Source organism: Ctenopharyngodon idella, chromosome 10 (assembly GCF_019924925.1).
Source record: "Ctenopharyngodon idella isolate HZGC_01 chromosome 10, HZGC01, whole genome shotgun sequence".
NCBI lineage: Eukaryota > Metazoa > Chordata > Actinopteri > Cypriniformes > Xenocyprididae > Ctenopharyngodon > Ctenopharyngodon idella.
Genome location: NC_067229.1, coordinates 42,603,785 through 42,616,859, shown reverse-complemented (window position 1 = coordinate 42,616,859; position 13,075 = coordinate 42,603,785). Strand labels below are relative to the sequence as shown.

Here is a 13,075-nt window from a genome sequence, read left to right as displayed (position 1 = left end):
AAAGCTACATATTTGACCTCTGTGGCTTTTTACCTTCCCTTGCCACTCTTTATATGTGATAAATGGGGTTTTGGATAATGTGAACATGTTGTGAAGGATATAAAGAGTGAAAATAAATGTTTACACCTGGTAAGATGCATTTTGGTCGATCGGATCACAGTTAGATGAGGGAGACACATAGCCGTTTACACCTGGTGTTTTAATCCGTCTTTTTTGTCCACTTTCAAACACTTCTGTCATGATTTCTTAAATCCCGTCTGGCTAGCACGTTTCCCATAATGTTTACACATTAGGTCAGTAGGTGGAGAGTGAGCGGTCTTTGGTGGCTGTTCGAACACATTCGACCACATGAGCGTCTACACTACGAAAGCAATCCGGTCGAATGTGTTTTCGACTACCTCTGGAAGTGGACAAGCTCAAAACGTTATAGACCCCGTTAACACCTGTATTTAGTGTCGTCCACTTGTGATCCGATTGACCAAAATGCTTCTTAATACCAGGTGTAAACAGGGCCTGTCTCATACAGAGATTCTGTCCTGCAGTGCATGTGTGTGTACATCACTTCCTGTTTTTGCTTTTCAGTGGGAATGTTCATGGTTCTTCCTCCTCTGCTGTTCGTTTCTCCTCCTCCTCATCTGGTCCTACTTCTGGTTGGAGGCTCGTAATGACTACAACGAGTTCAACTGGTGAGTTCAGCCTGGTGTTTTGGAAGTGACATCAGCTGGTCATTAACTCTGGACCCTGCTGTGTGTTCTCGCCTCGAAACTGACATCAACCCTGTGATTACACATTTCATTGCTAGAGCATGTTTTATGAGTTTACTATGAGTAACTAGTTTAATTGCACGGTTTACTGTTCATTATATTTGCAAAAATTGGATTGCATAACAAGTTTCTGAATTAATTTGACATACTAAGGGTTGGAAAAAACATCTTTCTCCCTCCCCCCTTTTTCTCTGGCAGGTTGTTATATAATCGTTCGGCCGTTTGGAAGGATGGCACGGTCCCTATTCTTGCCACAACACTCACAGGATTCACTTACACTGCATTTTTAATGGTGAGCGCTTTTCTCACGCGCACATGTGACAGAGAAAGGGAGAAGTGCCTTTAAACTTTTTATGGCCTTTTAATTTTCGCAAATGTCGCAAGCATCACTGTTGTGTCTTTGATTACCTTTGAATTTATGTTTGAAGAACTTAACCACAGGTTGCTTCAAGGAACTGTCCATGGTCAGAAATTAACTAGAGCTTATATATATATTTTTGGAAGTGACCATTTCCTAATCATTGTAACCATTATAGGAAGAGAGGAAGAAACTAAAGTACAAATATGGCAAATTAAAAAAGCAAACTGGTATCAGTTTCAAACTCTCTGTTATGAGAGATTTGCATGTTTTCCAGAGAACAGTCATGATGCTATGCAAAATTTCACAGAAACGCTTATATCTATGATATAATGATACAGTCCCAAGAACATCTCTAAACAAAAAATCTAGATGACTTCCATGGTTTGATGACAAATGTAAGGAAGCTATAAAAGAGGGAATACTTTTCTTCAGACATCCATAAACTGAAAATCTTAGCAAAATTAAGATGAGTAGAGCACAAGCAAAAAGAACTACAGTCAAACCAAAATGTATTCAGACACCTTGAACATTTCATTTATTAATACAGTTTATTCACTATAGTTTAAAAAAATGGTAATAAAATATGACAAGATCTCAGAGTTAAACTGTGTCAGAAAAAAAATTATCTTAATTATGTCAGATAACACTTAAGCAAAACATGGTCAGGTCAAAGTGTCTGAATAATTTTTGGTTCCGAATATTTATCAATTTTACTGGTAGTCCACTGTATGATGAATTTTTGCAAGTTCTGCCATGAAACTCTAGATGGCGCAGGTTGATAGGTCCTTAAAGGATTAGTTCACTTTCAATTGAAAATTAGCCCAACCTTTACTCACCCTCAAGCCATCCTAGGTGTATATGATTTTCTTCTTTCTGATGAACACAATCGGAGAAATGTTAATAAATATCCTGACGCATCCGAGCTTTATAATGGTAGTGAGTGGGATCAACGAGTATGAGCTGAAGAAAGTGCTTCCATCCACATCCATCCATCATAAACGTGCACTTCACGCGGCTCCAGGGGGTTGATAAAGGCCTTCTGAAGCGAAGCGATGCGTTTGTGTAAAAAAAAATCCATATTTAACAAGTTATGAAGTAAAATATCTAGCTTCCACCAGATTGCCTTCCGTATTAAACTTACGAAGAAAGTGTAAAACTCTCGCAGTTAAAAAAGCTTACGCTACGTCCTACGCCTTCCCTATTCAACTTACAGAAAAAGCTTAACTGACGCGACGTCAGTTCTGTTTTTTCCGTAATTTTAAATACTATTTATTTATTTATTTATTTATTTTTTAATTTTTCCAGATTCTTGCACTTTGTCACATTGCACTGGGGCAGCAGCTTAATTTATACTGGATCCATAAGGTGAGACAGAACCTCTTTGTTAGTCTGTTTAAGTCTAAAACCAAACTGAGGATCTGAATGTACATTTAAAACATTTTATTTCCCACAGATTGTAGTTTTGGCTATTCTACTCACCACCATAACAGGAGTGGTGTCCGTTGACGATTTCTGGCAGGACGAATGGGACATTGTCATCATTTCTCTGCAGGTTGGATCAACCTCGTCAGCATATTACTGTCCAATGTCTTGGAGGTCTTAATTGACAATTAATTTAAGTTCTATTTATTTATTTAATTATTTTTTAACTGTAGTGTGATATTTGAAAGTGTCTTCTGTCTCATCTGTCTCATGTTTTTATGGTGTAGTTCACAGGGCCATTCCTGCACATCGGGGCTTTAGCTGTGGTCACAGTATTAGGGTGGGTCATCGCCGGTCAGGTGGTACGCGGAGAAAGATCAAGTGAGTTGAAGGTCTTGTGGGGGGAAATGACAGACTGGGTCATAGCCAGGATGACTGTAATTTGATTCAGGCACCCCTACAGCAATAAATGAATAAATCACGGTTAATTGTTAATTTTTTGTGCATTTTTATTTCACAAAAACCACGGTTTCCACAAAAATATTAAGCAGCACAACTGTTTTAAACATTGAAAATAATAATAAATGTTACTTTATTCGCACCGAATCGACATATTATAATGATTTCTGAAGGATCATGTGACACTGAAAACTGATGCTGAAAATTCAGCTTTGCCATCACAGGAATAAATTACATGTTAAAATATATTGAAATAGAAAACGGTTATTTTAAATTACAATGATATTTCATAGTATTGTTGTATTTTTGATCAAATAAATGCAGTTGTGGTGATCATAAAAGACATCTTTCAAATACATTCAAAAATACTGACTCCAACCTTTTGAACAGTAGTGTATTTTTTGACATGCATGTGTTTGTGTGTTTGTTCAGGACTCCAGGTTGTAACACTGGTGCTTTATGTGAGCGTTCTCCTGGTTTTGTATCTGGTTCCCCTCTTTATCTCTTCTCCCTGCATCATGGATCGGTCAAAGCTCGGTCCTCGTCCTGCTGTCATTGGCCGTCGTGGAGCTCCAATGGTGAGTTTCATAATCCTGGTTTTCCAGGCTGGAACACTGACCTTGTTTGAGCCCAAGGGCTTTGTGTCATGGCTTGTTTGTGATTTCTTTCTGAAGTTTAGCAACAAATAGAAAGAGCTGGAAGTATCCCCACTGTAAAGAGTGACACTTACACTTACTCTAAACATTAAGCTGATTGTACATTGAAGCTTAAACCTGTTTGTTTGACTTCTTCAAAGGAGTGTTAAGACAGTAACTCACATTATACACTGCCTCTCTCTGTCTCTCTCTCTCTCTCTCTCTCTCTCTCTCTCTCTCTCTCTCTCTCTCAGCTCGCTCCAGAACACACGATTATGTCCTTTAGTAAAGCACTGCAACAGAAAGTCGCTGCCTTGGAAGCAGATGTTACCATTAGGTATCCATTTTATTGTTGACTTTCTTTGTGAAATTTCATATACCGTTTTCAGTTAATCATCTTTTATTTTATTTTATTTTATTTTACCTTTTTGAATATGAGACAAAAAAATATTGTTAATAAGCTTCCAACATTAGAAAAGGCCTTTATCAGCTACTTTATGAGATAACCAATTCCTAATAAATTCAGAATTAATCTAAAAAATGTATGTATTTATTTTTTATGTATTTTGTTGAAATAATGTTTATGTATTATTATTCAGTCTAAATCTTAAATTTTAAGGATAAAAATATTCTTAATAAGTTTCTAACATTAGAAGATACTTTTTGAGCTGAATAATTTCTAATGAATTATGAATTTATCTAAAAATATTTATGTATGTATTTATTTATTTATTTTTTCTTATTAGTGAGTCTATATATTAAATATTGAGAAAAATATTCTTAATAAGTTTCTAACATTGTAAGATATTGAGCTGAATAATTTCTAACAAATTATGAATTTATCAAAAAATATTTATTTATTTAGTTTTATTAGATAAATCTTTAAATCTTAAATCTTTTAAATCTTAAATATTGATAAAAATATCCTTAATAATTTTCTAACATTAGAAATTAGAAGATACTTTTTGAGCCGAATAATTTCTAATGAATTATGAATTTATCTAAAAATATTTATTTATGTATGTATTTATTTATTTTGTCTTATTAGAATGTCTAAATCTTAAATATTGAGAAAAATATTCTTAATATATTTCTAACATTAGAAGATACTTTATAAGCCAAATAATTTCTAATAAATTATGAATTAAAAAAAAATATATATATTTTATTAGTCAGTCTAAATCTTAAATATTGAGAAAAATATCCTTAATAAGTTTCTAACATTAGAAGATACTTTACGAGCCAAATAATTTCTAATAAATGAATGAAAAATATTTATCTATTTATTTTATTTTGTTTTATTTTATAATACCTTTTTGAAAATGAGAAAAGAGTGGCAGCAGCTCTGATTGGCTCTCAATAAGCAGACTCTTATGTGATTGGGTGCTTTTTTCACTTCAGTCTGGATGGAGTGCCCTTTCTGATGAGGGACCGCACACTACGCAGGACCACCAATGTGGACAAACTGTTTCCTGCCCGTCAGGACAACGACGCCTCGTTCTTTAACTGGACAGAGATTCGCAGTCTCAATGCTGGACTTTGGTTCCTCAGGGTACTAAATTCTATTCCTTTCTCATTTCTATTGTCAACATTCACTGATAACAAAGATTTTGACATTATTTGTCCCTCAGGATGACCCGTACTGGACAGCGCAGTACATGTCAGAGAAGGACCGCAACCGCACGGCCAATCAGACGGTGTGTAGCCTCGCGGAGCTGCTGCGTCTGGCTGCCAGAACGAACCGCTCTGTGATCTTCAGCCTGCGGCGGCCTCCACCCCAGCATCCCCGGCACCAGCTCTGGGTCAGTGATGCACTGAAGGTGATTCAGAGATCCAACATCCAACCAGAACAGGTGAGAGCACAAAACACATGTACATATTTAGCAGTGTTAGAAATGACAGAATAATATGAATATTATAAAGTAAATGGGCAACATGTTATGAATGAGTCAAATAATGTAAAATAAATTTATAATTTATCTAACAATATTTAAGTTTTAAAAATATATTAAATATGTATGTATGTACATCTGTATGTATTTATTTATTTATTTATTTATTTTCATACATACAGTTTGTCAAAATGTTATCTTAATATTTAATCTAAAGCTTAAATATTAAAAAAAAAATATTCTTAAAAATTAGAAAAGACCTTTAGCATCATTTTATGAGCCAAATATTTTCTAACAAATTCAGAATTTGTTCATTTATTTTTTTCAATATCAATATATTCATTTATTATTTTTATACAGTTTGTTGAGCATTAAAAAAGACCTTTTGTCATTTATGAGCCAAATAATTTCTAATAAATTCAGAAATTATATATATATATATATATATATATATATATATATATATATATATATATATAAAATTTCATAATATATTTGTTTAATAATTATTTTCATATAATTATAGATTAATTTATGTGACTAACAATTTTCAGAATTCATCTAAAAATACTTTTAAAAATTTCAAAATAAATGTAAATTATTTATTAATTTTTATATAATTTGTTGAAATGTTGTTTAATGTCTTATTATTCTGTCTAAATCTTAAATATTGTGAAAATATTCTTAATAAGCTTCGAACATTAGAAAATGTTTTATCAGATAATTTATTTATTAAAATAATCTTAAAAATATTTAAGATTTACAAATGTATATATTTATTTATATGTAATTTATGTAATTTTAGATTAATTTATTTGGCAAACAATTTCTAATAATTTCAGAATTAATCTAAAAATACTTTTACAATTTTATTTCTAAAAAAAAAATAAATTTAATCTTGTCTAATATGTCTTACAGTCAGTCTAAATCTTAAATATTGAGAAAAATATTCTTAATAAGCTTCTAACATTAGAAAAGACCTTCAGCCAAATCCTTTTTAATAAATTACAAATTTACCTAAAATATGTTTTTTTTATTTCATTCATTTTTTATATATAGTTTTTTGAAATTTTTCTTTAATATTCAGAAAAATATTTTGAACAAGCTTCTAAGATTAGAAAAGACCTTAATAAGCTGCTGTTTCTATGTTTAGGTGATGTGGACGCCTGACTGGTACAGGAAGAAGGTGCGTGCGGCAGTTCCTCTCCTCCAGCAGACGTCAGATGAGAAACTTCCTGTGGCTGAGCTGAAAGAAAGAGGGATCAGTACTCTGACCCTGCACTACAGCCAGGCCAGAGCTCAGGATATCAGGTACACACGCAGAGATCCACCTTTCTGAATCTGTATTGAATATCATACTGAAAGCATTTTTCAGTGAAATATAACATCAGATCTTCTCAATGCCTGTAAAATCATAGTATATTAAAATAACAATATGTAATTAAATGGGATATAGTTATTGGAAATAACATCTACACTTATTTAATATTTTATAGATGTTTTAACGGATGTATTTAGATTGATGGGTCTTTTACTGATGTTTTTATTGTTATTTTTATTACTTATATCTTATAATGCATTGTTTTATAGTTTTATATTTATACAATATATATTTTAATGTTTTTAATGTGAGATTTTATTTTTGGTGCATTATTTATTGCTCTATTTATATACATTTTATCAGTTTTATCATTTCATTCATATATAGCATGGGATTTTGTTCTGTAATACTTTTACTAAGCACACTTTCTCTCTTCTCTTTCCTTGTGTGTGCGTGTGTGCGTGTGTGTGTGTGTGTTGTGAGCAGGCAGTTTTCTGGCAGTAATGTGAGTGTAAACGTGTATCCAGTGAACGAGCCGTGGCTCTATTCGCTTATGTGGTGCAGCGGGGTTCAATCTGTCTCCTCTGATGCCCCACACATCCTGAAGAAAGTGCCTAATCCTATCTGGATCATGGTACTGATCTCTCTCTCTCTCTCTCTCTCTCTCCCCCTGGCTGAATCCCAATTCACATACTTCTGTTACATACAAAAAGTACATGCTCCTATAACCACAGTCAGGCTGGCCTACACAGAACCCTGTGCAGTTTTCCACAGATTTGGAACGCCCGTCATTCAGTCCTACACATTGTCCGCATGTTCATTTAATGACTAATTTGATTATGCCGTAAGATTCCAAGTAGGATGTAGTGAATCTTAGCCCTGTTTAACACATTTTACCATCCATTCCACAGAATACTGTTAATTTTCCTCTATAAAGCAACATAGAAAATGTTCAAAAAGTCTCTAAATTGAGTCTTGGCATACTTCATAATATATGATGCAAGATTAGTAATCCAGTATTGGGAAATAATGCAACCTAGTTGCATACATTTGCATCAGAAAAACGTCTGTTTAGTACAAGGAAGTGTGGCCAATATCGGCTCCAAGAAACAAGCATACAACTAGAAAATCTCATAGAAAAATAATACCCTATTTGCATACTATTTTTAGACTGAATATTTAGACACCATTAGACAACATTTATATAAGTATTATATATATATTCATACATGAAAAGCAGAATCTCTCTCTCTCTTATTTATATATATATATATATATATATATATATATATATATATATATATATATTTTTATTCTACTCTATTCTGTTTTATTCTATTCTATTCTGACTGTATTGTTTTTCTCCTCATAAGTTCTTTTATGTATTTATATTGATATCTAATGGCAGATTGCTGCTATAACATGTTTTGTAGAGTGCAGATGAATATGGCCTGATATGGATCACTTCAGATTTAATCTCTGTGGCGATTGTCATTGGCATTTTCATATTTCAGAAGTAAGTGCATCTCTTTTATCTTGTGCTTTGAGGTGTTTCTTAAAGGGATAGTTCACCCAAAAATGAAAATTCTGTCATCATTCAGCAGAAGAAAGAAACTCATACAGGTTTGGAACAACTTGAGGATGAGTAAATGATGACAGAATTTTCATTTTTGGGTGAACTATCCCTTTAATACTTTTTAATATTGGAATCAGTATGCTTTTGCTGTGTCGGTAGAGGCTTTACTGTCAGATATGTTAATTTCTGCACTCACATTTGCACGAACGCCTGCCTGATTTTCAGAGCAGTCCTCGGCATTAACGTTAGATTGTTTTGTAGTTAGCATGCTTGCTATATCTTAGCTGGGCGGCCGGACGCTTTTCAACTGATGGCTCTGCTCTTTTCTCTTTGGCAATCTACTTTCCCTCCATCTTCTCGCTGTCCTCTGCTCTTTGCATGCGCCTGTCCTCCGCTGCACGCTGAAATTGCTCAGCTATCACCTGATCAGGTAATAAGGATGAGTATTTTAGGGACAGAATTCTTTGAACATGCTGTTAGGTGGTTTTTAATTATTTTTTCACATTATCATTCTCATGTGCGTTTACCTCAGTTCTTATCTCCTTTTAAACCTTACAAGTCTTCTACCTCACTTTATCTCATCAAATATCTCAAGATGTGATGCTCAGTTTCACAATAACATCCAGAACTTTTTGGCACTTTCAGAAGTGTGTTGTCGTCTTTTTCCTCAGGTGGAAAATGAGTGGCATGCGCAGCTACAACCCTGAGCAGATCATGCTAAGTGCTGTGCGTCGGCCGAGCCGTGACGTCAACCTTATGAAGGAGAAACTGATCTTCTCAGGTGAGACTCACAGCTGTGTGTTGATAAACCCTGGATAATAAAGGCACAGTACAAATGAACACTCTGTGACCTCTGCATATGGCTGTTGCACATCGCCTCCTGGTGGCAGTCATAATGCACCGCCAATATCAGTGTTCATATCTGCATATGGTAACACTTTACAAAATGTTTTTATGTCAGGTGGTACAACTAAATAGTTGTATGTATATACTGTAGTTGTACCACCTGACATGGAAAGTGTACCAACCAACCCATATTTGAAATGATCAGTTTTTACCAGTATTTGAGAGAGATCTACAAACCTTTTCACTCCGCCACAAGGATCAGTTGTGGTCCTCTGGATGATGCATTATCCTGTTTACTGTTATTACCTTGTCAATTCATAATAAAAGAGTCATGTTTGCAGTTGTGCCACACTGACATTTGAGAATATACAAATTGCTTGACAAAAGTTTTTCAATTATTTCAACAGCTTTAAAACTACTGATATTTATTACATTTGTTTATATGAAAGGTTTCAAACCTAAAACGATGCCATAGTATTCAGTTTTTTGTTTTTTCTATCATTAGGAAACCATTTTAAATAGTTTTCTTAGTCTATTCATTTTTTCGGACGGTTGCACCACCTGACATTTTAGGGGTTTAAGATAACAAAACATAAAATAATATGTATTATTTAAAAATACTAAAAATTAATTCAAGCTAAATAGGTTTTATAGAATAAAGTGATATATGTCATGAATTTATCAAATTATTTTAAAAAGAAATAATGCACTTGGACAAAAAATATGCACTTCATGTCATTGACCCATATATGTATAGTGTGTGTGTGTATGTGTATATATATATATATATATATTATAGTTTGTATGTATGTTCATATATACAGTTATTAATAAATATAATCTATATATACATAAACAAAATAACATTATTTTAACATATTTTAATTTTAATTAATAACATTTAATTATATATACTGTGTATATATATGTATGTATATGTATATATTAGGGGTGTAACGGTGCACAAATGGTTCAGTACGTACCTCTGTATTGAAGTCATGGTTCGATATAGCAGGAGGGAGAAAACTAAACATAAAATTGCTTATTTTTTGTTTTTTTATTAAACAGTGGTTTATTGAACAAATTGTGTCTCTCTTTAAATAAATTCAATTATAATTAACATTTTTTTCTATCTCAGCTAATGCTGTAAAATATATAAGGAGCCTTTCCTTGCACTTTACTATAATATTAGAGGTTACAATTAACAACAGAGCCCAAACTATTACATTCAGTTGCTATCTATTTTTAGATATAATCAACACTCAAAAAAAAAAAACAAAAAACAAAAGTAAATTGCACATAAGGCAGGTTTTGGAACTTCTAAATCTAATTATAAAATTATTTTTCAATTATTTTCTACTCCAATTAATTTTTTAAATATAATCATTTACACAGTTACACAGTAACTTCATGACAAATTTATTTAAACATGAAATAATTAAGACATTACTAACAGGGAGAGTAAATATAATGAATATATAAGCTAATATAGTGCATATGTTTAGTGAAATGCTCCCCTCTAGAGTTCATTTCTCTAGTGAACTAAACATGCTGTGGACACTAAATGACTTGCCTGAGGTAAATGTAATGCTACGTGAGATGTTATTCTCAGGCTGTTTTATTGATGTCTTTCCGCAGTTGAAACTGGTTGAGAGATCACATATCTATGCATAGATCGTCTGTTGTTGTTCTTTTTTCTTGCTGTGGCGGTTAGCAAACAGTGTTGCATTACCGTGCGCACCCCCTTCTGGATTGGAGTGTGGATCACCTGAGGCTGAATGTATTCGTCATCTGACTGTATCCAACAAACAGTGACGTCCGTACTGTGACTGTTCGGGGCGAATACATGTACCGTTACACCCCTAAAATTCTGTTGTTATTTTCAAATGTTTCTATTTAAGGCAGAACACTGTGCGCAGACACATATTGTAATATTTTATTGGAGTATAAAAATGTTGTGGGTTCTGTGAATGTTTATTCGTTTAAATAGAGACCCCATATCACCCCCTAGTGGAGAAGTCTGCCCTGTGAGTCTAATAAGTTCTGTGCTCGTTTCATCCTTCAGAGATCAACAACGGTGTCGGGAGCACAGACGAGCTCTCCGTCTACACAGGAAACGGACTGGACGCGTACGCACGCGATGACATCATGACGCCCGCACATCGTGCAGCGAAACTTTAGTGAAGACTTGAATCCATTTTATGGAATGAACATCTCAAGCTCAAAATCGTTCATTATTTTAGACCGAGTTGCTTTTTTTGAACGCTAATCTCTGATGGATGTTTATTTTGAACGTTTTTCGTTGGTTCACAGACTCTCTGGGGACTGTATTCAACTGATTCAGTGTTCTGCTTTGATGCCTTATGTACTGGTGTATTTTTTCTGTATAAAACCGTATTTAAAATGGAGCTGAGTTATTGTGCACTGTAAATTTTAGAGTCCGAACTGTTCAAAGCAGATAATAAAAGTGTCCTATTATTAATGTTCTTGAAGAATAATGGATTTAATGTTAAAGCATGCAGAAATCATAGGCTCAGAGATGTTTTGAACCCTAAACTAGCCCGATTGTGAAGCTTGATTGTAGGCTGAGATGATTATTTATTTTTTATTTATTTTATTTTTCTAACGTATCATTTGCGTCCTGATGGTTCATATCTCATTGCACTAGCTTAAAATCATCTTTCTTCTACATTGCTGTATTGATGTCTTTTTAAGTGATTCATTTTGTAATGAAATCCCTTGTGTTGAGAGTGTTTTTCATGAGGTTTTGAAGTGAAATATTATGTTTGAGGAAATTATTCAGTATATTGGGTGAATTCAGGTAAATTGGGCCACTTAAACCAGACCAAATCATCCTGTGCTGCAGTAAAAAAAAAAAGTAAGTACTTTTTAGTCTCACAGAACGATACTTTAGCTTTAAAATGTATACTTTTAATAATTTAAGGGGACATTTACGCGACACCATTTTCAACTAAAAATGGAATTTTTTTTTTTTTTTACACGACAATGGCGTTATAAGGGCCTGAAGATGCAAACTTTTAAAAATGGAAGCTTTTGAAAACCATACCGTTATCATCTCCACGTAAACTCCAAGAATGTGAATTTGTGAAAACGGTGACGTCATGCGCATGCGTATTACGTGTCTATAGGCGTGTAGTCTTTTACAAAGTGACATTGCCAACTACTGGCCTGGCACCATAATACAGCGTTTTTAGTCGTTTTCGCGGATCCATGTGAAAGGATTAGTTCACTTTCATATAAAATTTTCCTGATAATTTACTCACCCCCATGTCATCCAAGATTTTGGATGTCATCCGGTTTTTGACGAAAACATTGCAGGATTATTCGCCTTATAATGGACTTCAATGGCCTCCAAACGTTTGAAGGTCAAAATTATAGTTTCAGTGCAGCTTCAAAGGGCTTTAAACAATACCAGACGCATTCCCTATTCTACTTACGGAAAAAATGTAACTGGCGCTGCGTTCGTTCCGTAAGTTGAATAGGGTAGGCGTAGGACATACAGCGTAAGCTTTTTGAAGAATACGAAAGTACGGTTTTGGCGGAAGCACTTGGAAGGCGATCATTTGTTTATATAAAGCATATACATTTAAATTTTTTTCGAAAATGACCGATCGTTTCGCTAGATAAGACCCTTATTCCTCGTCTGGTATCGTTTAAAGCCCTTTGAAGCTGCACTGAAACTGTAATTTTGACCTTCAACCATTTGGAGGCCATTATAAGGAGAATAATCCTGGAATGTTTATCAAAAACCTTCATTTCTTTTTCGACTGAAGAAAGA

At 33.8% G+C, this 13,075-nt stretch overlaps 1 protein-coding gene across 2 annotated transcripts in view; it reads left to right on the top strand.

Annotated features, from left to right (window-relative positions):
- The window catches only part of gdpd5a (glycerophosphodiester phosphodiesterase domain containing 5a), a 31,964-nt gene extending 20,206 nt beyond the window's left edge, over positions 1 to 11,758 (top strand). The window contains exons 3-17 of one of the 2 annotated variants that reach the window (XM_051910309.1): positions 583 to 686; positions 963 to 1,056; positions 2,431 to 2,490; positions 2,579 to 2,677; positions 2,835 to 2,928; positions 3,439 to 3,584; positions 3,896 to 3,978; positions 5,043 to 5,193; positions 5,273 to 5,494; positions 6,687 to 6,844; positions 7,341 to 7,488; positions 8,288 to 8,370; positions 8,846 to 8,860; positions 9,102 to 9,211; positions 11,342 to 11,758. In XM_051910309.1, the coding sequence (XP_051766269.1) occupies positions 583 to 686; positions 963 to 1,056; positions 2,431 to 2,490; positions 2,579 to 2,677; positions 2,835 to 2,928; positions 3,439 to 3,584; positions 3,896 to 3,978; positions 5,043 to 5,193; positions 5,273 to 5,494; positions 6,687 to 6,844; positions 7,341 to 7,488; positions 8,288 to 8,370; positions 8,846 to 8,860; positions 9,102 to 9,211; positions 11,342 to 11,457 (1,683 nt within the window). In that variant the 3' untranslated portion in view covers positions 11,458 to 11,758. The remainder of the gene's footprint in view (positions 1 to 582; positions 687 to 962; positions 1,057 to 2,430; positions 2,491 to 2,578; positions 2,678 to 2,834; positions 2,929 to 3,438; positions 3,585 to 3,895; positions 3,979 to 5,042; positions 5,194 to 5,272; positions 5,495 to 6,686; positions 6,845 to 7,340; positions 7,489 to 8,287; positions 8,371 to 8,845; positions 8,861 to 9,101; positions 9,212 to 11,341) is intronic. The other variant, XM_051910310.1, reaches the window with a different exon arrangement.
- The last annotated feature ends 1,317 nt before the right edge of the window (positions 11,759 to 13,075 follow it).